This window comes from Gymnogyps californianus, chromosome Z (genome assembly GCF_018139145.2).
Source record: "Gymnogyps californianus isolate 813 chromosome Z, ASM1813914v2, whole genome shotgun sequence".
Lineage (NCBI taxonomy): Eukaryota > Metazoa > Chordata > Aves > Accipitriformes > Cathartidae > Gymnogyps > Gymnogyps californianus.
In genome coordinates this window covers 70,251,443-70,278,314 of record NC_059500.1, presented here as the reverse complement: position 1 = coordinate 70,278,314, position 26,872 = coordinate 70,251,443, and the positions used below count along the sequence as shown (strand labels likewise).

The 26,872-nt window shown below is 44.0% G+C and overlaps 1 protein-coding gene across 3 annotated transcripts in view; it reads left to right on the top strand.

Moving 5' to 3' along the window:
- Positions 1–855: 855 nt before the first annotated feature.
- The window catches only part of EGFLAM (EGF like, fibronectin type III and laminin G domains), a 76,125-nt gene continuing 50,108 nt past the window's right edge, over positions 856–26,872 (top strand). For 2 of the 3 annotated variants that reach the window (XM_050913371.1, XM_050913370.1), the window contains exons 1-4: positions 856–1,018; positions 19,586–19,695; positions 21,739–21,822; positions 23,541–23,567. In XM_050913371.1, the coding sequence (XP_050769328.1) occupies positions 901–1,018; positions 19,586–19,695; positions 21,739–21,822; positions 23,541–23,567 (339 nt within the window). In that variant the 5' untranslated portion in view covers positions 856–900. Of the gene's footprint in view, positions 1,019–19,582; positions 19,696–21,738; positions 21,823–23,540; positions 23,568–26,872 lie in introns of all 3 variants that reach the window. The other variant, XM_050913372.1, reaches the window with a different exon arrangement.

Below are 26,872 nucleotides of genomic sequence, written 5' to 3'. Positions count from 1 at the left end.
CCTCAAACTCCGCGGATTCCCCTTGCCTTCCTCCCCCAGCCCTCTCCATCCCCTCTAATCTCCACAGGGGTTTCTATATTAGTCTGAGTGGCTGGATAGGTCTCAGCCTCCATCTGGGGGGATTAAACTTAATTTATCCTCTTAACTCAGCAACAACTTCCTCACTGAATCCTCTTCCTAGCTTCCCCTTCGCCCCAGTACTTGGCTACCACTTCAGCCCCGTCCCTCCCAGGGAAACCAGGGAAAAAGGGAAGAAACCATGAACCCAAGTGTCAATGCCGATGCCCCCTGGGGAGAGGAGCAGCCCAGCTGGGGTCCCGCAGGACGGGAGGGAGTCGGGGACATGCCCTTGCGCAGGGGAGGGCAGGGATGGGCAGGGGCTCCCCGCTGAGGAAGGGGTGACACACCGCCCCACGGTGCCCGGGGGGGGGGGGGAGTGTCCCGAGTGTCCACCCCGCGGGCAGGGCCGTCCTGCCGAGGGGGCACCGCCGGCAGGGGGGGGTCACCCGGCAGGGGACGCCCCGACCCCTCCATCAGGGCCGGGCCAGGGCCGGGGGCTGCGGCGCGGCGGGCGGCGGCGGCGCCCCGCGGGGAGGTGCCGAGCCGTTCCCAGCGCCGCCGCGGCCGCCCCACGGGCGGCGGTAATCCCATCAGAGGGCAGACCCAGCCTCCTCCCCCCTTCCCTTCCCTTGCTTTCCCTTCCCTTCCCTTCCTTCCCTCCCCGTCCCTGCCCGGCGCGAGTACAAGCCCCGCCGCTCCGCTCCGCTCCGCGCCGGCCCCAGCCCCGCTCCCCGCCCGGCTGCCGCCCAGAGGGGACGCGCGGCGGCGGCGGCGCCCCTCGCCCGCGGCCACCCGCCCCCACCTCCCCCGCTCCGGCGGCGGCCGGGGAACGCGGCGCACATGGAGGTGCCGGGCCGCTGCCACCGCCGCTGCCGCTGCCTCGCCTCGCTGCTGCTGCTCCTGGCTTCGTGCTTCGGGTGCGCGGCGGCGCCGCGGAGGAGCATCCCCCGCCGGCAAGGTAGGGCGGGCGGCGGTGCCAGGGTGGGGGAGATGCCCTTTCAGCGCCGCGCTTGCACCCAGCAAAGTTTCGCGTCCCTTTAAAACTGGCGTTGCCGCGGGGCGGAGGGGGGAGCTCCGCCAGCCGGGCAGCCGTGCGGGGCAGTGCCCGCCGCCGGCCGCTCCTCGGGCGGCTGCTGGAGCTTGGGGTGAGGTCGCGGCGCTGCCGTGTGAAACGAACTCGTCCGTCAGCTCCGGGCGGACCGAGCCCGCAGCGGGCGCCGCTCCCCACCCTTCCATGCAAGCCCCTGCTTTGTCCTCCCACCCGCGGGTGGGAGAGGATGCCCAGGCTAGTGGCAGGGAACGTGCCGTTGGAAGCGGTGAAGTTGCAGAATCAGTGTACGGTCCATTTTCTCTGGCATTTTATGCCCAGTGCCGGTGGGTTCACTCAAGTTACAGACCAGGACCCGACTGCTGCTACTGCGGAAGGAACTGGCAAAAATTGTATGCGTTTTTCCCTGGAGCCTGTAACCTGTGGTGCTGCGTGAGAGGAGTTAGGAGCCAGGTGAACCTCTGTGCCAGTCAGAGGTTTCCTGTCGGCAAGGCTGTGCTTTGGCTGTGACATTTACGTGTGTGGTAGCAAATAACGTAAGACATAGAGCAGTAAATGTGAAAGAAAAATGTCTAGGGAGGTAATAATTTCATCAAAAAATGTAGTTGTTCTGTACCAAGCATGATGTGAGGGGCTTCAAGGTCCTGCTTCTGGCTGAGCGTTACCTGGAACCTGCGGGAGAATTCCCGTGGCTGTCATGGGGTTTTGCTTGTTGATCGAGATGGTGGTACGTGGTCCTTAGTGGTTGAAAGTTAAAAACCTGGACTCTCAGCAGCTTTTACAGGCCTTGCAGTCTGCAGCATATGAAACAGTAAGGGAAAATGTAAACAGTGAGATGGGACAGAGTGCATGGTGAAGTTTGACATTTTGCATACTTAAAAAATTGTAATGCTTAGAGTAAATATTGACACCCAGGACCGTTTCAAACACTGAGACTAGCCTGGAGTCTTTGAGGCCAACACCAATTTTTATCACTAACTTCACTGGTGTCAGATCAATGGAAAATATAAGAAGTTTAGTAAATTCTGCCTCAGCTCACAAAGTGTTTGCAGGATCAGACCCTTTTTGTATCTATTCTATAGTGTTAAAAGATTTGTATTGCTGTTTTTTTAGAGTCAGTATTGTGCATTCTCTTGCTCTTGTGAGGAAAAAAAAATGCCTGTACAGTTGGAAACTTAATACTTAAATGCAGCCTGAGCTTAAAGTCCTTACTGGCCAGATGGCTAATTTTACTGATCTGACCTTGTCTCTTAGGGATCTAGTCCCATCATCCTTGGTTATCATAATAGCTACCATTAAGTACTTGAGGAAATTAGATCAACAGTAGTTGTGAATGAGATGATTAGTAGCTTGCATTAAAATACTGGATATGGGAAGCTGGGGATGGAAGTGTGTAAATATTTTTAAAGATTCCTCTACCATACTGGCATACTTGTTTCTCGTAATCACAGCAGAATGACAGACCTGGTGGAAATATATTCCTACGCATTGAATTAAAACAGTTTAAAACTTGGAAACAGATTATTTGTAGTACTGTGGAGGAGATTAATTAATTTGATAACATCGTGTGTACATCCGTTTTGTTAGCTACACATTTTATGTTAGGTTTTTTATAACTTACGTTATTTCAGGATCACAGGCTGATTCAGTCGTTCCTTTTCTGCTTTTTTTGCTGTATAAGAAGTAGCCAGTTTTATATGGGAACATTTTTTTCAAAATCTGTGCAAACATTTGAAAATCCACTTGTAGCAAGATTTGAAGAGGGAAATCCCCCAGACACTGTGTGCAGCAGTATATGATTTCAATACTGTCTGCATTCTGCCAAGGGCTATTGGAATTGCAGGCTTCCAATAATCCCATGACTGGGTCCCTACTGTGACATGTTGCTGTCAAAACGCAGAGAACAGGTATAGTTCCAGGTAGCTCACATCTCTGCCTTGTTCTGCAGCATATCACATGCTGGGCGGTTAAGAGTGAAAGGGAACTGTCATTTACTTGCACATCCAAAAGTAGTGGGTGAAGAAGAGATAAGACAGTAAAAAGTTCTTTAAGATTTTTTTTTTTCTGTTTCACTTTGCCCTTTTAATAGTAATAGAAGTAAGACTTGTACAGGAATTGTACCTGAGGTGAAAGCAAAAGGTTGTATTGAGAGAAAAGTGATAAAACCAGTTCATCTTCAATAACGGGAGCTGACTGGGAGGTCCTGTGGGTCAAAAGAAAAAAAGATAGTCAAATGCATCTCCATTTTTCCAAGTTTTTCTTTCAGGGCTTACCTTATAAGGATCAATTTTGTAATCCCAAGAAAGGAGCAGCATGAGGAATCTGTGACGTTAAAAATTAAGTATATAGTAAAATGGCCACAAATGCAACTTCTTAAATTAAACTTAAGGGAAAAAAGCTGTCATGCTCAAATTCAAAACATCCTGACAACTGCTAAACTCGTTTGAACATTTATTTACAGTTACATAATACATTTGCTGGAGACAAGGAAATGGGATGACAGACACTTTGGGAAGGGCTTAAAACAAATCCTTAGACATCATGTTGTGAGTAGCGTACTTGGGAACAGATTAGGCTGGGATTCTCTAATTCTTGTACTCCCAGAAGCTGGCACTCGTGCTGCTTCTTTCACATTGTTTTCTTGCTTTTGCCTTCTGCAAAGACACAGATTTTCACCGCTTTTGTTTCAAGTTTCAGTGAACTGGTTGAAGGCTGGAAAGCCTAAATCTAGCCCCCAATGTGTAATACTACTACTAATATAAACACAATAATATTGAATTTTAATGGTTCTATGATTTTAGAGGATTATAGGGGAAAGAGCCGACCACTTAGCTGATTTCCCATGGATGTTCATGGCATGAACTTGTTGCACTATATTGCATTGTTACTTTTTTAGTATCAGAGTGTAAAGTTCCAGTGCCCTGTAAAATACTAAAACTGTTGAGTTGTTTTCTCTCTGCACGGAGAAAATAAAATATTCATATCTGATGCTTAGGAATCCTTTTTTTTTTTTAATATTATTCTTGCCAACTAATATAAAGAAAGAATTGGGCTTGTATTGTATCTATTTCCCAGATGTCCATAGTGGTAGACATCACTGGCTTTGTGTGTAAATCCTGGAGGAATCAGACCGGTTAAAGTCTGAAGACTTTACAAGAGCATAGCACTCAATATCAGGGCCAGATTTTCAAAAGAGCCCAGCTCCCTGGTCAGCACTACAGTAAATGACTTTTTTTCCAAAGAACTTGGCACTGTGATGCTTGAATTCTTTAGAAAATCTGGCTATAATAAGAGCTGCTGGATATGGAAGACTTTTGAAAGTCTAGCCCTATTTAGGTATCAAAATAGGTTGAACTACCTTGAAAATCACGTCTACAGATAGGGAAGATGTAGCAGTCTTTGGGAGGGAAGGTGCTTATTTGATTTTTTTAAATAGTACAATTCTTTTGGAACAACAGTAGAATAAGTTGTATTTCACTGCCGTAATAAATTCTGCATGTAAAGCGTGCAAGGGTGAGGTTGATCTGCTGCTGAATGTGAAGTGTCTGAGGAAAGGAATGAGTCCGAAGCTTAGTCCTTCCTAACACGAGGGCTGCAGAGCTGGCAGAGACAGTGCGTATCTGTGAGCCAAAACTAATAAAGAAGATGTGAATAATTTATTTCGGGGGAGATTAATATAATTCTTTTATTGTTTCAGACATAGGCCAAAACATGGGCTATCAGACTGCACTGTTCGATGTCTACAACACCAATAAAATCAACCAAGCACTAATTATATATGTATTTGTTGTTTATAGTATTTGGGTATAAGTTGTGTCACAACGTTGTGTGACATTTTCATTTTGATTGGACTTGCTCTCGTACCTCTGGGATCCGTACTCTGGTAAATCGTGCTAGTGCTGATCAATCCGATCACCACCTCGTGCAGATATGAGCAGTCACCTAATATCCTCCAGGGCAGCAATGGGAATGCACTGAATTATTTCATTTGAGCATGTTACTTAGTATGTCACTGTTAATCACTCATTTTGGGGTATGTTTTCTGATTTTAGTTAGTCTTACTCGCACCAACACGTGTTGTGTCCTTTCCATCCTGAAATTACTCTTCCTCTGTAAAAGGAAACTTTCAGTAAATGTTTTTCTTTGGCACCATTTTGCCAATGCCCCCTCTAAAACTACTATACAGACTTCCACCAGTGTTCAGAAAGGTAAAATTAGCCAAGAAATTTTTAAAAATTGGTGGAATTATACCTCTACCAGATATTGGAGTTCCCAGTGATGCTTTGGAGAAGTGGGATTGTTCTGGAGTTAAGGCACTAGAGTGAGCCTTGGGAAATCTTTCTGTCCTGAGGCTGTCATAGACTTGCTTTGAGGGTTTGCCAGTCCTTCCCAGGCCGGATTTTCAGTTTTCAAAATGGAGTTAGAGTGGTTTTGTGCTTTTATCCTTTTCCAACCATGCCACGTTAGACAGTAATAGAACTTCTGTGGGGTGCTCAGCACAGCTGTACCTCAATTTTAGTCAAGGCTCCTAGGCATTACTTTAGTAATAATACATAGGTGAATGCCTCCATATCTTCCAGCGTGCCTTGCAGAAAAAAACACCCTCTTTTTCTCTGGCAGATACACAGTGACACTGGACTAGACACGGCACAGCACTGTGTACTGTGTACAGCTTGTTAAGAGTGAGCACATCCGACGACCAGATTCACCTTCTTAAACTTAATGGCAGGGATTCTGAGTATCAGTCACCCAAAAGACATCCTGAGGAGCAGGAGAGTACCCTGTTGTCTTAAAAGGGAAAGTTTCAGTGGATCAGTTCTATTCAGTGCCCCACAAACTCATCAATTAGCTGAGAGTATACTTCGGAGTTTCCCATTCCTCAGATGATGCTTATATTGGGACTCAACCTTATGCCTGATTCTGCTTATATCCCTTTAATGTGGTCTCACTGAAAAAAAAAAAAAAAAAAAAAAGGTGACTAACATTGTTACTTCATGATGGAGACTCAAACCAGGACGGATAGGACCTTTTCACAACTTTTCTGCCACAATGAAGTGAAACACTAAAATAAATGGTTATAGAAAGTTTTTCTCATATTAAAAAGTTATTAAAATATATCAAAGATGCCTGTAATCTGAGTAAATTACCATGAAGAGGCTTTGCGGACTTTATTATTTCATATACTAAGGAGTGTACAGTTTGGTGCCATATTTATTGATGAATGTGCAACAGTGGTCTGTGATCATGTAGTAAAAGACTTTCTACACCACAGGCACACAGGACACTATGTTAGCTATGGGATCTTGAATAAGATTTCCTAATGGTTTTCTGTGCAAACAGATGATCTATCTAAAAAAACCCCACAAACCAAACAAAACCCAAAACCTGTTCTTCATAATTAATTCCAACTGAAAGAAAATACTTTTGGGTAAGAATAGGCAAGATTTGATTTCCTTTTATTTTTTATTTTTACTGAAGATGCTTATACATGAAAACCAAATTAGTTATTTCATATATTGAGAACATCCAAGCCACAGCAAAAGAAGAACATTATTTTTTCAGACTTTTCAGAGTTGCTGAGCTGAGAACAAGCACAGCTGAATTAATCTTTGAAAGTAACTGCTTCAGGAGGGCATAAGCCACTGAAAATTGGAGGCTTAGGAGGAAAGCTCCATCACAACCAGGTAACTAACTCAAACATAGGTAATGATACGGTGTGTGATGATTCATAAAACTCTCCAGGTGAGAGGTGTATGGTGTGACATACACCAAGTTCACACCAGTTCTTCTAGTGAGCGCAGTGTAACTACACCCAGGAGTAAGGACTACTCATGAGGAAAGCTCCTCAGGATATTGGCCTCCAATGAAAGAGAAATCCACACAATATTGACCCAGGGAGCTTTTCTTCAAAAGGAAGAGGACAGCTATGGGGCTGTGGGAGAAACCCTTTCTTCTGTTAGTGACTTGCTGGCCATGTAGTTGGATAGTCAAAATGCGCTGGCTTTGTTTTCTTAAAAAGATCTTTCATTCAAGAATTGCCAAAAGTTATCCTGGATAATTTTTAGAGCTGGAAGAGATAAACCATGTGCAGGTGCTAACATATTCTGCACCTGGCTTTCTGGGTGTATCACCAAGTGGTGATAGGGTGCCTTTCCACTTATATATATTCACCTTATAGTTAATAAACACTTTTTAAATAACAGTGCAGATAGCAGTCGTGTTAAGAGCAGTTATTCTGAGAAGCAGACACTGAGCGGTTCTGAGTTTCCCCAAGTCCTCAGAGAATAGTCAGACTATTCACACAGAAAGATCTCTGAGGCTGGAAGAATCCCAAGCCAGATTATTCTTCACACCTCTCTCAGTTTTTAAAGTCATTTAAAATTGCTGGCACCTGTGAAAATGATGGTACGATCAAATATCAACACCTGTGTGCATTTGGAACTTGCAGTTTGAATCATCTTCCTAAAATGAGGGGAAACAAGCATCTTGTGAATGTTGGGCATGCTGCTTTCAAATACAGAAATAATTCCAATTCTTCTGATGTGTCAGAAGCATTATTGTACATATAAAGTTTTAAACCAAGACTGGCTTTCTGTTGCTGAGCTCAAAAATCTTCTGAAAAAAATGCTAAGGGCAAAGATTATAGAGAATTTCACTCAAGTTAAATTCTTTCATGCATAAGAAATTTCAACTAGAATATCATTTTAGGAAAAAAACATGAACAAAACCTGTCAAACTGCAAATGGTGGAAAGTAAGTGTCTAGGACCAAAACTTTTGTGGTTTAATTAGAGGTAGCAGAAGCCAGAATTTGTTACTTGGAACAGAAATGTGAGCTCTGTTTCATATTTTGCTTTCTAGATAATCACAGGAGAAGGCAACATGTTTCTAAAAATAAGCAGGCTTTTTATGAAGATGACTATTTACAGAGATGGTAGCATTGCAGCTGGTACTCCAGCCATGCACAGAGACCGATGTCCTGGTGGCATTTTTAGTTCCCGTTCCCATTTCATGACGTTCCCGTTCCCACATGAACCCGTTGCGTGCAGGTTGCTACTGTTCTCATCTTAATTGAACAGTCATACTGGCAGCACTGTGGTATGGTGAACTATGCATCAAGAATTGCAACTCTCTCCATAGATATGCTACAGGACTTAGTAGGCTGAGAGGAGATGATTCAAGCCATTTACCTCTGTGGAGTTGTAAGATGAAGTGATCATAGAGAGAATGGAAGAAGAAACCTGCAGAATGTGAGTGGTTCTTCCAGTCACCTGGACAAAGGACTAGACAGCGCCTAAAATGGGCAGAAAGGGCAAAAGAACGAGCCATTTGAACCAGCTGATGCCAAAAGGAGGGCATGGCTTGCATGGCGAGGCAGACCTGGTAGAGGTTGGGGCCAAAGGGCTGGACTCTGCAGGCTGCAGAAGCCAATGTACCGGTGGAGCCGGGAACGCTTTGAGCGGATTAGGGAGTATTAGATACTAGCTTTGTGGACATCATAACTGTGCCTGGGTCATTCGCTGTTTGTTCCCTTACGTATTTGGTCTTTATGCTGAGATAGATTTCCACGTCTCATTGTCTCTTGCAGCAAAGAAGGTTTTGTCCCTCCCAGTCATTCTCCCAGCTTTCACATCCTGCTTCTTGTTACTGGCTCTTTGGATACACAGCCATGTCCCACACTAAATTAGCGCAGGGATTCAGGTTTAAAAAACACATCTATTTCAGTCACTTAGTAGAGACAAAGAATTTCCTCTGTGGTTTTTACTGATACTGCTGGTGAATGGAGAGGCTTGCTGACTGCAGAAGATAGTGAAATTATCCCATTTCTTACGGAGGAACTGAGTCAGAGAAGAATTTCCTGCTCCTTGAGAAGATGCCAGATTTCCTCCTTGACCTGGCCTTCGGCAGCCTTTAATAAAACCATAGTTGCAATTGAGCTGGTTTCTCCAGTCAGGTTAGGGTCACTGTGCAGTGGCAGCCCTGGTGCATGTGCCCTTGCAGCAAAAAAGCCAGCAGCATCCTGGGCTGCATTAGGAGTGTTGCCAGCAGGTCAAGGGAGGTGATCCTTCCTCTCTACTGAGCACTGGTGAGACACATCTGGAGTACTGGGTCCAGTTCTGGGCTGGCCAGTATAAGAGGAGACATCAACATACTGGAGCGAGCCCAGCAAAGGGCCATAAAGATGATTAAAGGACTGGAGCATCGCTGGTATGGGGAGAGGCTGAGAGGAACAGTTCAGCCTGGAGAGTAAAAGACTTGGGGGGATCTTATCAGTGTATATGAATATCTGATGGGGGGCGTAATGAAGATGGAGCCAGGCTCTTTTCAGTGGTGCCCTGTGACAGGACTGGAGGCAATGGGCACAAACTGAAACACAGGAAATTCCATTTAAACATAAGAAAAAAGTTTTTTACTGTGAGGGTGACTGAGCATGTGCCCAGAGAGGTTGTGGAGTCTCCATCCTTGGAGATATTCAAAACCCATTAGGCAAAGTCTTGAGCAACCTGCTACAGTTGAGCCTGCTCTGAGCAGGAGTTTGGACTAGATGATCTCCAGAGGTGCCTTCCAACCTCACCCTCTCTGGGATTTTGCAGAGTGCCACAAGTATCTCCTGAAAATGTCTATTTCAGGTCTTGCATTTAGCTTCCTTTGAGCTGTCCTCCATCCTGTCATGGACTGAAAACACCAACTGGACCAACTACTCTGCTTTCTGCAGAGAAGCGTGTGTTTGCTATAGTTGTGATCAATACAAAGATGTTCGGTGGGAGGTCGCTACCATTTGAGGTGGTGTAGCCATATGAGGCCTGTGCTGAAACCTCAGGGATAACCAACCTGCACGTTTATTTTTATGGTACTCTCTGGGTTATGACCGGATCGTTTGTGTCCACCAATAATGAGCTTCAAAACAATTACTGAGGACTTGTAGGGATTGTGAGAACCCAAGATGCTGCGTATCCTGTCCTCACCCTGCACATTTGTTGCTTGTCACATGGTCAGCTTTGTCCTCTTTATACTTTAATCTTTTTGTGTGTGTGTATGCATAATACATGTATGATTGTCAGGTTTTTCTATCTATCTGATCACTTTTCCAGAAGCTCCTCTTGAATTTCGTTCCTTATACCAGGTAAGCTATTTCTTCAAGAGCTCAGTTTTGTATTGTGTATCAGCGAGAGAGAAATTTATAGTAGATAAAGCAAAAAGATTAAGAGACATCAAGGAGAACATTTTTCAAGTGGCATGAACAATTTTGCCATGGTTCCCATTGAAGATAATAAGCTTTGGATAGCGAACACCTGAAAAATATACCCTTAAGTGATATTGATTGATGGGGAAAGAAATTTTCAAGTTATTTATTTGACATTTTTACAGTTTAACTGGCCTTTTTATTTATATATATATTTTATCTATATCATGAAGCTGTATTTTTTGATAATAAATACAAAGTCTTTCATATGTGGTTCTCTTATATATTTTACCCATGTTATAAACGCTCAGAAAATATAGCAGGCTAACTTTTATCCTTATTTTTATCATTTCACTTCAGAACAGTAACAGCCTGCTTAGTAGAGTTTATTTTCACCAACAATGCCTAAGACTCAGTTATGAACTTTAAGCACTGTGTGGTCAACTTCGTTAATGTTTTCCTGTTTCTGCTTCTGATAGTGTTTGGAGTGCCATGTTTTCTGGAGCTCTTCCGATGTTTGTACTTCCTAGCACCTCAGATGTGTAACTCATGAGAGAAAAGAGAACAGCCTTTTTTTTTCTGGTGGAAGTGGGTTGAATTCTCTTAGATGACACTCAAATCAATGCAAAAGGGGAGGAAGAAGCCCTGGGGTAGGAAGGTGGAGGGAAATGCCTGGAGGGAGAGGGATGGAGGAGTGGGAACGTGGCAGGGCAGGAGAAGGTGTGAGACCTTGCCCTTGCCCCTGGCAGCGAGCTGCTGCTTTTGCTCAGTGGTAGGATGAAACTGCACCTCTGGGTGACACAGTTTTCCTTGGGTGCAGAGTTTCCCCTGTGGCTCACCCAGTCTGTCTCACCCGGACAGCATGTGCAAACCCACTGGGGTGCCTGGCTGGAAAGCTGCTGCTGCTCATCAGCTGAGTGGCTTTTGAATTGATTGCTCTTCCCAGTGTAGTCCCAGTATAGAAAGCCATGGAGGGAGACAGGGTTGGAGGGGATGCCAGGGGATGCTATTGGCATGCTAGTCCTTACCCAGCCCATCCTACTGATTATTAAAGTCTATTGCACAGACATGCTATCATGCTGTTGCTTGGTTTCAGCTACTTTCTAACACTTAAGTTAAACGTCCAAGACACTTCAAAGTTATTTGAAAACTGGTGAAGCAGACGACGAGAAGGCAGGCAGTAGCAAGGCAGACAGGGCCCTGGCAGCAGGCAGGGCCAGCCGCAGCCCACCAGCCACTGGGCACATCTGCAGGGACAAGGCAGGTCCAAGCCCAGCCGGGAAATCTCAAGCCAGGAAAAATGTTGAGCTTTGCGTTCAAGCAGCCTGTAGGCTGGAGCAGGGAGAGGTGAGCCTCAGTGCCACCCCTTCTCCGGGAATAGGGACCTGGCTACCATTTTCCTCTGCCAGGCCAAGGGGCTGCAGAGACGTCAGGAATTAGGGCAGCCGTGCCCCAGCACTGGGGCTTCAACAGCCAAAGCGCAAGCCTAGTTTTAGGGGTGCGAGTGCTAGATTTTGACTCAGGCTTCCAGGAATGCACCTGAGGTTATGCAGTTAGAGTGTCTTGGTGCGGCTTTTTACAGGTATCTATACTACATTTATACTGGAAGTGGAAAGTGCTTCCATTAGCAGAAATATTTCACCAAGTTATCTCAGATGCAGGTACAGTGTATGCAGGTATGCACTTGTGTTAGTCAGACTGGCCTCTGATCAGTAGTTATTAAAAACACAAGCCTGTAAGAGTTATACAGAGATTGCCCTACCTGTTCCTCTTGACAAAGGCAGGACAGGTATAAACTAGACCTTTGCTCAGAGATAATGGTGTCCCCTGCTTTTATTAACCTTCAGCACCAGCAATTCCCCAAAAGCGGTTCCAGTGTGTAACCATCCACAGCTAGAAGTTTTTTTCTATATCTAGCTCTTAAAAAAATTCTTTAAAAAATCAGTTTCTGCTTTTCCTTCTCACACCTGGAAGTCACTGTGCACTGTGCAGAGCTCCCTTCCTCTCCCCGGGAGCAGAGCCTTGCTCCGAGGACAAGTGCAGGGAGGGGAATGGGGCTTCCCACCTCTGCCCTTCTCTTCCATGATCTGCAGGGCCAAGGCAAAGCAGGAAAAGCCACGACTAAGTTGCCACTGACATTGTGCCTGTTCGTCTTTAATGGGATTCGCTGTGTTGCTTAAGTTCTGAGCTTTGCCTCCTTCATTCCTTTTCCTTGGGCTATAAATACCCTGATGACTGTCACCTCAGATGTACCTGGGGCAGATAACAGATGCTATATACTGCATCAGAAAAACATCACGTGGGTCCAAGCCTGCTATTATTATAATGCTGAGGGGTTTTTTTCATTGTGTTTATTACAGTATTTTTAAAGGACTAACTGAGATCGGGTTAGTCTCTCCAAAGGTTTGTGCACCGTGGTCTGAGTCAAAAACCATGATGCCTCTGTAGGGCCATACTACCTGCAGTCTCTGCACCGGTGCTCACTGTGGCAGCATATAGGTGATCCAGTGGATTTCCTCTTGTCGGGATCTAGTGGACTAGCAGTGGTAGGTGACTCGTTCAGAGTAACGACTATCAAGATTTCTCAATTTTTTGATGTTTTGCATGTTGATGTTGCTACTCGGGGTGCAGGACCAGGAAAGACCGGCTGAGATTTTCCAGTTTCAAGTCATCGTCCTTTGTAGTTGTTGCAGCTGGGAGATTCTTGCTCTCTTACGTACCACTGCTGGGCAGTGGGAGCTGGAAGACACTTCAAAGAGATTAAAAGATGGCACATTTTTTTCATTTAGGATTTCCTGACCATTTTCGGTTTGTCATGCTGTCTTCATTCCACCATGGTGTTTGCATAACCTTGTTCAGTCTGTAAAAAGAAAGGAAACAAGAAAAGACCCTATCACTGTTTATTGTTTTACAAATGAGAATTTCACCAGTATTTCAGTGAGAGGGTTAATGGGCCGTAATACACTTTGTTTCACCTCTAGGAGTGGACAGACTTTTTTCTTGAAAACAGCTTTTTCAATGATGAAATGCTATTTCAATAAAACTCATTTTTTTTGATGAATTACTGAACTGAATTAAATAATGTTTGAAACAAAAAAAATCCAAAGGAATTTCTCTTTCTGGAAAATGTTTTGTTCTGAAAACTTCAATTTAGAATTAGTTTGAATTGCCTTTCATGAGTTTTTTTTATTCCTATTTCCTTATATTGTGACATGTTAGTAGTGACAGCCAGCATTTCAACAACAAATTTCTCTTGTTTCGTGGGACACAAATAGGAGACACAGTCAGTACCTCTTAGCTGTTACATGCAGAGATTTAAAAGTAAAATAATGGAATGGTTATCTCATTTCCTTGGCCTATGCCCTATCATTAATAGTGGTACAGAATATGTAGTATAAAGATTTTAAGTTTTCCACACCACAAACTAGTAAAGATGAAATGAACCATCTGTTTTCCCTTAAATGAATTACCATATTATTGCATGTGGATTGTATCAGTGAATTATTTGTATATTATTTCAGGACCTGTAAGTACCTGTGACTACCTGCATGCCTTGAAACAGCATAAACACCTAAAAAGGAAAGAGAAGATGAAATGCAAAATGTAACTAAAATTCTAAAAGAAAGTTTTCCAACCTCAATCCTTTCAGATAGTCCATTCATGAATATTTAAAAAAATACTGTTTTCAATCAGTATTATTTTCATCTAATTTAAAATTTAAATAAATTTTGAGATTTCCTCTAAAATAGTAGTAGCAACTGTGACGAGCTTTATCCAACTCATCCAAAGCACTTCAGATGTGAAGCTTGTGGACATAAGAAATGTATTTGTTTCGAAGTTGGTTTTTTTCTCATAACTATTTGTCACTGTAGTAAGATTTTGGAGTCATTTCTCGACTGGAAGGAAGGAGGAACTTACCTGTGTCTGCATGAGCGGTTTTCTTGCAGTAGCTGGAGGAAAGCATCAGGCTGAAGTGGTTGCTCCTGAGCTCTGCGCGAGGCCAGCATGGTCAGGCTGCGAGCAGTGGGTGGATTAATTTGAAGTATTCCCATTAGGTACCCAAGCTAACTCTGCTTAAAATCGCAAGGGTAGACATGGAAGTGACCTCTCTGCAGGTGGATTCAGTGATGGCAAGGAGCATCCCGAGGCACTGGTACATCATTGACTGGCCCAGGCCAGGGACCATTCCCAGGAGGCACTTTGCCTGTGGCCACCCTGATGGTGGCCTATGGGTGCTTGATTTATGGACAGAGGCTGTTGTATGTGGCAGTGGGAGCCGCAGTGGAAATGCCACTTGTATCAATGGGATAAGCTTTTTTACCATTTTTAATTTGAGTTGCTTTTGTGAAGCAAAAATTTAAATAATGGTGATTATTTAAAAATAGTAAAATTAAATCCATCTTAGGGAGAGGGCTCATGTATTCTTCAGCTCACTTGGAAAGCTTCTTTGGTGACTTCTTCAACGGCTTAGCAGTTTTTGCATATTTTTAGAAGCACAGAACCAAAGAGATCTATAAGCAAGAAACAAAATAGCTGTCAGCAGAAAAGTAAATACAACATTGTCAGCTCAACGTTGTTTATCTACAGCCGAATCCTCATTAACTTCTTGTATTTGATATACTTTTACAATGTATAGTCAAAATATGTGTAAGAGTGCTCCCCCTTGATTAGTGGCTTCTTTGCATGGGATCAAAGTCATTGCTTCCATTACCAGTTTCATCAAAGCGTTTTGGACATTATCAAACTTTCTGTGCCTGATGGGCCGGAAAGGAAAATAGCTGTCTTTGTACTAAATGTGTTTAATTTTATTTTTATATAAAGTGGTTCCTTGTTTTTTATGATCAGCGCTAATCTCCATGCCTTGTTAGGTATTCACCGGATCCAACTGCAGAGGACGTTTGCAGGTGGGATCATTACTGAGGCAGATCTTCAGAGCATGTACAAATAGTAGATACATTGCACCTCCCTAGTCTGCAGGTTCCCATCCAGCAGGCTGCAGAGGGGAGTAGGCTCTGTTGTGGTTTTGCACTGTGCATGGTGCTACCAGATTAATAGAGATTTCATGAATCTTGAGAAGAGAGGTATTTCTGACCTGAATTGTAGGAGGAACTACAAATACCCAGAGTTTTACCCTTGAAAACTATTTTTATTTTTTAGAGTCTAAACATGACCTTTGACATAAAGACATAAATGTTTAGACAAGTTTTAATATCCATTTTTAGCGTGCCTAATACATGATGTTCTGTAAAATCTTGCAAAATACCTCAAGTGCGCATTTATCTCAAAATAATTTGTTAGTAAAACAACAATATGTATTGCAACAGTTGTGATCAGCTGACAAACCGCTTTAATAAAGTGTTGCAGCATGACTGTTTCAAAGCCGTGACATGTCCTGCATCTCAGTGGCATGAACATCGCTTGTGTCAGATCGCACAGTCACTTTGTCATGGTTGCGAAGGGAAAGTTCAGTCCAAAACCAGACATTTTTTACTTTCTGCCGGGTTGTGTGAAATTCGGACTCTGGCAACCGTCTGTGACTCTGAATCCCCAGACACACATCAGTAAGCTGCAAGGTCAGGAGTGGTGACAGCGGAGGACTGTGGGGACTGCCACACTGCACGAGATGCTCCTCTCTGCCTTGCCCTCTGTCCTCCCCACGAAATAACTGTGCATGGGGCAGGGCTGGCCCAGGTTTTCCTTCTCCTCTTGGCTCCCAGTTTAACCAAGAGGCAGTGCGGTCCCCGGCAGGGTGAGCGCTGCATGCCTGCTTGTCACACGGTTTTGTCACGGGGAGGGTGGGATGCAGCAGTGCAGTGAGCCGATCCTGCACACTCCCCAAAGCGTTGTTTGACCACTAAGCATCATCTGAGGCTGCTCGCAAAGACAGTGCTAGGTGCCGATGGTGCTTACCCCTGGTTCTCAAGCATGCCTCCTGCCACCGTCTTTGTTGCATTAGGGGAACTCCCTGGCTTCTAGGGAGAATTAAACAAAGAGGATAGAAATATAGACCTCTCCGTCTCCTTGCTCTCATTTTCCCTGGCTTAAGTTTGATTTACTCCTCCAGTGACAATTTATAGGCCAGTGTAACTGAGGTCAGTATTTGGCTCTCTGTGTCTCTTTCATCATCTGCAAACTGGAGATAGTAGTGTTTAGTAGGGCTGGGTGAATAATTCATGGCATGGCTCCTTATTAAACAGATGTTGCCTCTCTGTTTGCAGATAGTCTGCAAATGGATTGCATTTTTTTCAAATTTATTTGTTGTTCCAAATTATTCACCAAATACTTCCTGTAAATAATTTTATTGGCCTATAGTGCATTCAGAATATGAATTTGAAGTCTGCCTTATATTAGTATTTGTCATTGCTGGTTAAAATTTGTTATTTCAGCAACTATGCCTCCCAGCAAACTTGTCTCATAGAACCTCCCCAGAAAGTAGCACAAGGATGGCACAAATATGTTAATAGTGAATGTGTAGGGGGTATTCTTTTTCCTTTACTGCTGATGCAGCTCTAATACTAATCAGCCTCACTGGGTGTTGTGAAGATCGGAAAGGTGTTTTCTGAATGTGAAATGCTGCTTAAGTAGACAGCGATACCCCAGCCCTGGCTGCTCTTCCCTGCCTCTCCTTTCAGTAGCAGGTGGTACATGGTGGTGTATGGTCCAGCTACTGCTGAATGTAGGGCAGGAGGTGAGCACGAGAAGTGGTACTCTGCTGTGCTCAGAACCCCTGAACCAAGCAGGGATCCATGAGACTAAGTCTGTGCTAATAAAGAAAATGGGTGAGGGCCCAGAGAGCAAGTAGCATGGCATGGTTTGGCTCTCATCCATATGGCTGAACTCCTTTCCTTTCCAAAAGATGTCTGTACTGACTTACGGACATGGTTTGTGAGCTGTGCTATCCTCCAAACTATTCCTGGGAGACTTTCCTAGGATGCTGAACCTGTGCCATAGACTGTACAGGCAGTATGGATGTCCCTGTCGTTGGGTCCTAGGTAGTCTCCAGCATCTCAGGAACACATTTAAAAGCCTATGGGTTGCTCAACAGCATTGCTTGACGCACTGGGTGGTTATTTGTTTACCTGAAGATCCATTTAGGATGTGCTCAGCTCCTCCATGCCCCTTCCCTGAGAGCTAGGGGAAGGGAGGTGCTGGTGGTGTCCCTGGAAAGGGGCTGGGAGGGGATTGCAGCTCCCTGTTTTACACCCTGGGACATGCGACAGGCTGGGAGGGAGATTGGGAATCTGGCTGATGGCTTGTGTTTATGGAGTAGGAGCCTGTTAGGGCAGACTGTGATTCTTGTGCATGCTCCCATTAACTCAGGTTAGATCATTGCAGGTAATGAGAAAAATTCATGCAGGTAGAGCCCTAAGTATGTTTTCCCTCCTTAATGTGTAAGTGCAGCCCTATCCTGGTACAGCTACATGAACTTCTCGGGGATGTTATAATAGTGCATTAGTCTTCAGAATTTCTTTCAAGTTGGACTGATAAGCAAGATCCTTGGGGTGTGTAGAAAATACAAACCTCTAGCATACAATGGGTAGTCTCTTTTTCTGAAGGTGTATTGGTTTTTTTATACCCCACTGTGTTGTTTCAACAATAAAAGGAAAACAAAAAAAAGTTCTTGTCGAGGAGCTCATCGCATGCAGTCTTTGTGCAGCCTTGCCTAGAAGACTGTCTGCTGGGAATTTTTCTAGGTAAGAATGGCTGAAGCCTTCAGGCATAGGGACCAAATGGTGAGAGAAGTTAGGGTCTCTTAAGCCTCATTTATGTATTTATCCTTTCATGATTGCACATAGCGCTGTCCAGGATTTCTTATAGTGTTGAAGAGAAATAAATAGATAAAAGGGCCAGGAAAACAAAGAGTCATTGGTGTTAACCAAGGGGTGTGAACCCCAATTGGCCACACTTGCGCACTCAAATTAAGAAATATAAACCAAAAAGCTTCCTAGCGGTGGGAAAATGCAGGGTTGGTTTGAAAAGGACTGGAATATCAGTTCTGCTCTTGTTTTAACTACTCAGATATTGATGCTGATCGATACTGTGCAGAGTTTATAAGCTGTTAAGTTTTGTATTTAGCTTCAAATCAAATATGTTGGTAGCAGTGACAAGTGTAAATCCGATGTAGGCTTGCTTCACATCTAAAAATGACCTTTACAGTAGCTTGGTTTTGCTTGATATTTTGTCAGAGCTAGTGGAAAAAAAGGGGGGAAAAAAAGGATTTCGTTAGCCTTTACTTAAAATTTTCATAGGTAAGGGCATGCAAAAAACTAAGTATAGTAAAACTGTCACCTTGAAAAAAATGAAGTTGTTGTTAAAGTGTCTGAATCAGTTCTCTGTTGCAGTTGGTTGTTAGGTGGGTTTGGTTTCAAGAGCATGGACGATGGTGGTTGTGTTAAAAATCTTGCTCGGGTTACAGAGCAGAGACGCTCCTCCACCTGCCCTTTCTCAGACAGTAAATGCAGTTGCTAACATGTTACTAGAGACATGGAGCTCAGGGTTTCCTTCTTCTCCAGCCTTTTTTTTTTGCAGTAGTTGAATTAGCCATTGTACTAAAACACCAACCTGTACCATGGGAAGAGGAGACAGATAGGTGCTGTGAGAGCAGTATAGCTGTATAAAAATGCCCTCCTCCCACTGCAGCTGGTGAGAGAGGGGGTTGATCGTGGCATCACTGAAAGAGTGATGGCAAGAGATGCCATTGCCGTAACCTGCGTCTGGAGAGGGGCAGGCAGGAACTGAGGGGTCCTTTGTGCTCTTCCGATCAGGCTAAACTTGCTTCTTACTTAAATCACTGCCCTTCCCATCCATAGCTATTGTGAAGGAATTGAGGTTGCAGAGGCCGGTGATGGTCGGGAGACCTCTTGGTGGCCTGTGAAGGGGGTCTCTTGGCCTGTGCCAAAGCAGCAAAGAGCTGAAGAGGAAGCATGTTTTGGGTTTGGTTTGGTTTTCCTCACGCCAGGGTGTTGCTGTTGGACGTGAAGCCTGGGGCGGGGGGGGAATGAGGGGGAGGCTGAAGGTGTCCATGAGGTGTCCTGAGCTGATCAACAGGTCCTTGCCACTGAAAGAGGGGATGTCCCACTTTGCCCCCTCTCTTCTGGTATTCCACCACTGCTTTGGAAGGCAGAGGTGGAGAGGGAAAAGGTGCACCCAAGTCAAATCTGAGTAGTGGGCTATGTTTGACAGTTTGGAACGAGGGCAGCACAGGTCTGTTCTTCAAAGCCACACCTGCCAGGTGGCTAAGGGAGATGTTTTATGTCCTATGGCTTCTTATACAATGTCATTTTGTTTTGAGCAGATAGGCTGGGGCCTCCTCTCGACATACTGCTGGATTCACTGAACTGCACAGCGTTCAGCGTGCAATGGAGGATGCCAAAGCAACACGCGAGCACCATCACGGGATATACGGTAGGTGATCCTCTATGCTGCTAGTAGAGGATTGCAGTACTCTACATGGCCTCAGACTACGCATGTGGCACGGTGAAGCAAGCAGGAGAGCCCGCTCTTGTAACAAATAGTACCATTGCCCAGAACGCGGTCAGGGGACAGTAGGCTTGAACAGATTGAGTTGTAACTTTAAGAAACAAGTGGTTCATGTTTTAGAAGCAAGCTATGGTGGAGTTGGTTGCCAAGAGCTTGCAGTGGATATACATTGCTTTTCTGTTGCGGTTTTCATGCAAGGATCTCGGCGCTCTCTGCAGCTGATAAAACAGTAAAGTAGAGCAGAGCAGGTCGATATTACACTGTGCAAGTGAAGGGAGATGCATGGTGATTTCAGGGCCATTCAGATCCTTTGACTTGTACTTCCAGCCTGAGGATTGCTTTAGCAGGAATAGCTTTTCCAAAGAATGCCTCTGAACCTTCCCAGACTAGCAGCAGGTACAGGGGAAGGAGAGTTTCTTGGTGTCTCTTCCCCTGATAGATACTGTACTACATAGCATCCCTGGGAGCCCAGCCACAGCCTTAAATATCAAAAGGGACTTTGTTTTATTCCCCCTACGTCAGTGGTGAATTTCCCTTAAAGAAGTCGAGTGATTTTCCTGTTTTACCCAGCAATTTTATAGGGGAGGCTCTGACCCCCTCCAAGGCTCCGCCACATTACCTTCTGCCTGTTGGGCCAAACAGAAGTTGGCTAGCCTGAACTGGGTACTGTGTTTTAGTGTGCAAGCAGAAAACCAATGAGCAGTAATCTGCCATTCATTCATTTTTATTAGGTATTGCTTTAACAGGTATTCCATGGCAATGAAACTCAGTCCCAAAATGGAAGTTAGTCAGCAGGCAATTAGCACCGAAGATGTGGGATATCAACTAGAATTTGTTGTTTTCCCCTTCAACAGAAAACAAATAGCAGTTGTTTTTGTTAGCATTTTCTGTGGAAGGATTTGAAATTTCCAGAAAAAAAGAATCCAAAATTCAGTTTTATGTAAAAAGGTGGGAAGCAGAAAACTCCTGACTACCTTTATTATTAATGTTCACTAAAAGAGTGAGAAAATTCCCTGCAACAGGTATTTCTGGTACTCATGCCCTTTCATCCCATGGTCTTGTAAATGACACTAATGCAGCCCAGCTGCAGGGTTGGTTTAATTGTTATGAAAGTGCTTGTAGTCTAGAACACTGAGAAGCACTTACTGTGGCCAGAACCTGCCTCAGCCGGGCTCTGTGTATAGTTGGATCCATTCTTCTGTGTGAAAACAGAGGTGCAGTGAGTAAGTGGCTTTTCTATAGGTCACGATCTTTTTCAAACAGTTGCAATACTTGACAATAGTCACAAATCATAAATAGTTTCCACTGTTCATGCAGTAGATCAAGCATCCAAGCCTCAGTTTATTTTTAAGCCTTGAGCTCATGTGTGGCAAGATAATAACACCGTTGACAGGCAGCATTGATAGTGCTGTACCCAAACCATCTTCACCTCATGTTAGTTTTTGACCCTCTGGCATCTCAGGGTCTCTGTGCACAGGAAAGCAGACTCTCCCTGGCTCATTAGTCTCCAGTACATGGCAACAGACATGGAGAGACATCTATGATACAGCAATTTTTATAATGACATAATCATGTAATGTCAATATCTTCCTTACATGAAGTAAAATACCTAACTTGTGCAGACCAGTCCCGCAAATCTTTAGCTGTCCATGCTGACCATGGCCAACCATGGCCAACTGTTGTGCAATTAAAGTTGTCAGTTGTCAGTTCAAGTCTGCCCTAAAAGCTAGGCAGTGTTTCACTTCAGTTCAGTGTATACACTGTAAAATGGTGTCCTTTGGTCATACTGACAACTCCTAGCAAATATGAAGGGAATGTTAAAGGGCGTTAGCTTTTCATGCATTTGAAAAGGTAGGGGATCATAGGCTCAAACGCTGTCCACAATGTGATAACAATGCACTTATTTTTAAGTCATTCTGAAGCATTGAGTTATTGCTTTAACCAGCTTGACTATATCTTCTTCCCAAGGTCTTTTACTCAGAGGTTGAAGACGACAAAGCAGTTAAACAGCTCTCACACGATGTTCCCCTGAGTATGGATGTACTCAGCATGGTGAGTATTTCTTTTCATCAACAGTGAGAGCACTGGAGCAGAGCTTGCAAGCAGGAACTTGCAGCTGTCTACTTGTTGTTGGTTTGTGAATTATGCTGAGGATCCAAGCCCCAGATGTGCTCTGGGTATTGAGCAAAAGGAAATCACAATGTTTTTGTGTAATCCAGTCAGTGTGATACACTTTTGCTCCTTGTTGTCTCACTGATTTATCATGTAGAACTATTGGGACTTGCTTGTGTCTTCCTAGTACTGACCTTTGGCATGTACTAAAATAGAACTTTTAATTTTGAATATGCATTTTCTGTGCACTTCCACACATGGAAGGGGAATTGCACAACTCTATGCACAGTTAGAGTTGCAATATCAGTGTATGTGTATTGCAGTGTCTGACACAGGTAAGTGTGTGAGTTAAAGGTGACACAGAGTTTTCAGTGTATTTTTGTCTCTGTGTGAGACTGTGGCCTCCTGAAATATGGAATTTAAAGTTTAATAGTGCTGCTTTAGTAGCACTTGTGCAAATCTATTACCTAGAAGATTCCCTCAACTTCTGGTTTTTTTTGTTCTTGAAAGCACTGCTTTTCTTCCTTGCTCCCCATTTCCCCCTTTCCTTTAGTTCTCTTTTTCCTTTTATCTCTCCTTTGCTTTCTTACTTTGCTTTATTTCACTCTCCCCTTCTCTTTCCTCCTTCCCTTTTTCTGTCCAATTTCCCCTTCCTTTTCCATTTGCGAATGAACACCGCCCATCCTCTTCTGCTGCACGGCTGAGCAATTACTGCCGAGATGAAAGCAATTCCTCTGTGCTTCTGGATGGTTTTAATACTGTCTGCTTTTAAAGGGTATTCTCAAAACACGCTGGTGCTTCCTCAGTGCAGAAGAGCTGCTCTTTGAGTTCAGCAAGGCAGGAACAGAGATTTTCCAGCCTCTGCTTGGGCAGACAGCGAAGGAGTGTTGCAGGTTGGGTGCTGTGAGGGGAGCACTTTCATACCACACTCTGCAAAGGGCAGTCTGTCCATGAGACAGCAATGTTACCAGCACAGGAATCAAAGGCTTTTATGTGCACACAGAGGAGCATTGCAGGCTTTCTGATCTTTATTTGGTGATCCTTCTTCAGAATTCAATTTTTTCCTCCTTTCTCTTCTGCTCATCTTCATTCTCCTTTATTTCTTCACCCCTCTTCCTTCAGCCTCTCCACCTGATGTTCAATGATACACATTCACTGATATTTCCTGATCCCTGCTGGGCAGTGCTCAGAAACCTTCCCCGTGAAAAGTGTGAATGAGGAGCATGCTCAGATTTCCTGCAGTTTTCCATCACTCTGGTTGTCAGTTCTGACTCCTGCAGGTTTCTGGGATCATGGCGAATGAAAGAATATTATTACCATGTTATATTATTTATTTATGCATTATTTTCTCCCTTCTGATCTTTATCTCTGTATTCCTCACTTGTTTTTTTTTCCCCAAAAAACATTCTTGCTAGTAGTGCCAACAAAGATCAAACAGCACATTGGTTTTTTATCTTAATCCTGACAGCAGTAATTCTTACTCACTGGGAGAACAGAGTCTGTATCCCAGTACTCACGCAGATGAGTAACAGCCACATAGACTACTATATGCTGCAGCATTGACCTTGTTTTAATTCCCTGACCCGTTATTTATGTGGTTTTGCCATCGCTTTTTAGTATGTTACTTCATTAACAAGTCCTATTTCGCTTTTTCCCAGGGTCAACTTGAAGGACAAGCAATTTTTGTAAGTATTGCTTCACATGAAACTTGGTCGCAGCTGTGATTTAAAATGAAATTGAATGTTCCTGACCTGGTCTTTCCACAGATTCACACACAAAAGTTGATCTCAAATGTTGATTCTACTTAGCACTTATACAGGATCTTTTGTAGCCAAAATGTGGCAAATAGTAGGTAAAGCTCAAAATCCAGAGGTGAAGAAGGTGGACACGGGTAGGTACAGCAGCTCCCTTTTTAGCAATGGATAAACTTTTCTCTCAGTCATCAAAAGTATTTATGGATGTCTTGTTTTGCTGGAATAAATTTGTGTAAAAAATGAGCTATATCCAGGCAGTGAGGACTTACACGGGACAGGGACAGTCGGGTAGTCAGACACAGAGTGACAGGGAAGAACAAAGTCTGGCGGTTGGAGAGGAGACGGAGAGGGAAAAACCTGAGCCAGTCCAGTGAGAGCCGAGGAGGAGAAGTGCGGGAAGACGCCAGCCATGCAATACCCAGGAGGAAGGAGTGGGAGACTAACAACTAGTATAAAACAGGTTTGAAAGAAATACCAGTCCTCTTAATGGCTTTGCAGCTGGTAAATTATTCAGATTAATTATTTCCAGTCCTGCATTCAGTCCAGTCTGCTTCCTATGAGCAGTAAACGGATTGGGTTTATTGTGGGGGGGAAGCAAGCAGGAGGTGCTAGGGTTTGGGTAGGATAAGGGGAGCAATTTCAGTGTTTAACTGAAATCCCTAACATCAACAACCTCTTGCAAACTCTTTTTTTCTGAGAGCTGTTCTAGGAATGGAGAAATCCCACAAAGTTGGTGGATCTCGCACAGCTTTCATGGTCTGGATTAAGGGAAGTTTGGTTGGACTGTAGGAGGCTGATGTCCGGATGAGACCTCACGATGTGCTTGAACCAGGACTATCGGGTTCGATCCCAGCTGAGCTGAGTCTGGATTATGGCATTTCAGAGTTGAGGTTCCACGCTGGGCCCTTTTTTTCTGCTTGATAAAAATAACACTTCTGAGGGGTGCTTATGGAGAAGTATGACTGACTGGGATTAATCAGCTCCCAGCTGTCATTAATCCTCAGGAAGTGGTGTTTTTGCTGAAATACTTTCTGTTATATTCATACCAAACTCAACAGAAATCTGCAATAGTTTTGTGGTTAAGTCTGCATAGTTCATGTTTCTGTCACTAAGCCTCCTCTCCTGGTGCTGGGTACAACCTGGCTGCTTTCTCAGAGGCTTCTCTGGGCTGTGCGAGACTGTCGTAGCAAGACCTGAACTGCGTCGCCTGTTTCTGTGTATGTGTGTGTGTGTGCGCGCGTTAGCAAAGTGGATAATGTATTATCGCTGTGTTATATCATCTTATAGTGGAGAACATGTAAGTGAGAGCAGCCACGAGAAGTGCATATGCAGTACAATTTAATAAGGCAGTTCTACTGGGCATAATATGCAGGAAGTTGAGCACAAGTATTAAAAAAAAGAAAAAAGCAAGAAAATTTAGTAAGCTTTAAAGGTGGGAGGTTTTAGGTCAGGCACAAAGCCACAGAGCGATAGTACTCCCTATCAAATCACCAAACACACCAGTACAAAATGGGGAGTGACCAGCTGAGACCAGTAGTGCAGGGAAGGAGTTGTCAGGGGGTCAAGTGACATTAAACCCAGCTCATTTTCTGCAGCTGCGCTGTAACCCAGGGCTTGGGGTTTTTTTTGATTAAAACAAAACAAAACAGAAAACAAGTTTTCTTTGGAAAGTAATTTGTAATCCAGGTTTCTGTGAGGCGACTTACTGCGCAGCCTCACAGTTTCAACACACTTGGAGGGAGGGCAAGCTGTGTGGCAGGGCAGGGAGGGATATACGGTTTCTATGTACACCTGACTCCTCTACCACAGAAAAGGCATTGCATTGCTTCACCCCATTCAAGAATGTGAGTTTGTAATGAAAATACCAAATGTTATTTTGCAGGGTTTTAGCAAGGGTGTTGTGTAAGACCAGAAAGTGAGGTTGATGCCTAGTAAAGCCTTATCAGCAATGTAGTGTCCAGTTTGGGGTATCATACTTCAAAACAGAGAGGCAATCTGAGTGGAGAGAAAGAGTACAAAAATGATGGGGAGCTAAGTCTTCCACATACTACCTAAATTCCTTATCTGTGAGGCCACTGTGTCTCTTCTGGGACGGAGAAAACTTGGGTTTAAGACCTTTCTCCTAAATACAAGCAAAAAAAGAGATGAAATATGTACTCCCAGGCTCCTGGACAGTGAGGTACAAGGAAGTGTGTTCCTTCTCCAGAATCTCATTTGAAAGTGTTCTGGTGTGAGGTGGATGTTCCCTGAGATCACCACGGGTCAGGGTAGCTTGGTGATGTCCTGATCTTTACCTATTCACTAATGTCTTGATCCTAGAAGATTAGAAGATACTTGATCTCAAAGATACCCACTGTATGTCCAACAGCTGTGTTCATGGAGAGGACATTGCCAGAAGAAGGAGGCAGATAGCCATGTGTGTAAGGCAAGAGAGCACCTTGCTGAGGTTTTGAGGGTACACATGTTGAACTTAAATACCTAAGTAGATATTAGGACTTTGATCTTGATTGGCCTTGCAGTCAATGAGATTCGTTCTGTTTAGTTTATTGTAGACTTGAGTCTGGAGGTAATAATATGAGGCAAGTACATCAATATCCCACTCTCTGCAGAGGCCAGGTTCCTGAAGGTGTGAAAGCAGTAAGACACATAATGAACGAGTTTTTCTCATAAGAATGAATGTAATAAAGAGGGATGCCGGCAGGAACAAATGCACACAGTTTAAATACAGATGGACAGTATGTATGGCATGGAGGATGGAATGGCAGGAGCAGGGTCATCAGTGTTGTCATTGGGAGGAGGTGCTGGATTTTCAGCAACTGGCTTTTCAGATCACGTTTTTAAAGATCTCAGTCACTTCAGCTACGAGACTGAAAGACTCAGAAAAATCTTTCGGTGTGAGTGTTCTTGCTGCCTCTCTCCGGGCAGTTGCTTTTCCAGCATTGTTATCATCTGTCTCAGATGAATCCAAATCATTCAAGCAGATCAAGGGTGAATGATGGAAAAACAGGATAATGGTCAGGTGGTCCATGTTAATAGGAAATCAGTGATGGAGCTCCAAAACTGCAGCTAGAGAAATGACAGATGGCAGGGTGTTGCCGAACAATGTTGTAGTAATAACATGTTCCCCAAAGAGTAGAGAGGGAGAGTTTGTCCAAAAGATCATCATAAGGAAATTTAGCAGTTAATAAAATTTTGGGATTGTTTACTATTTTACTGCAACTGGAAATGCAGATTTA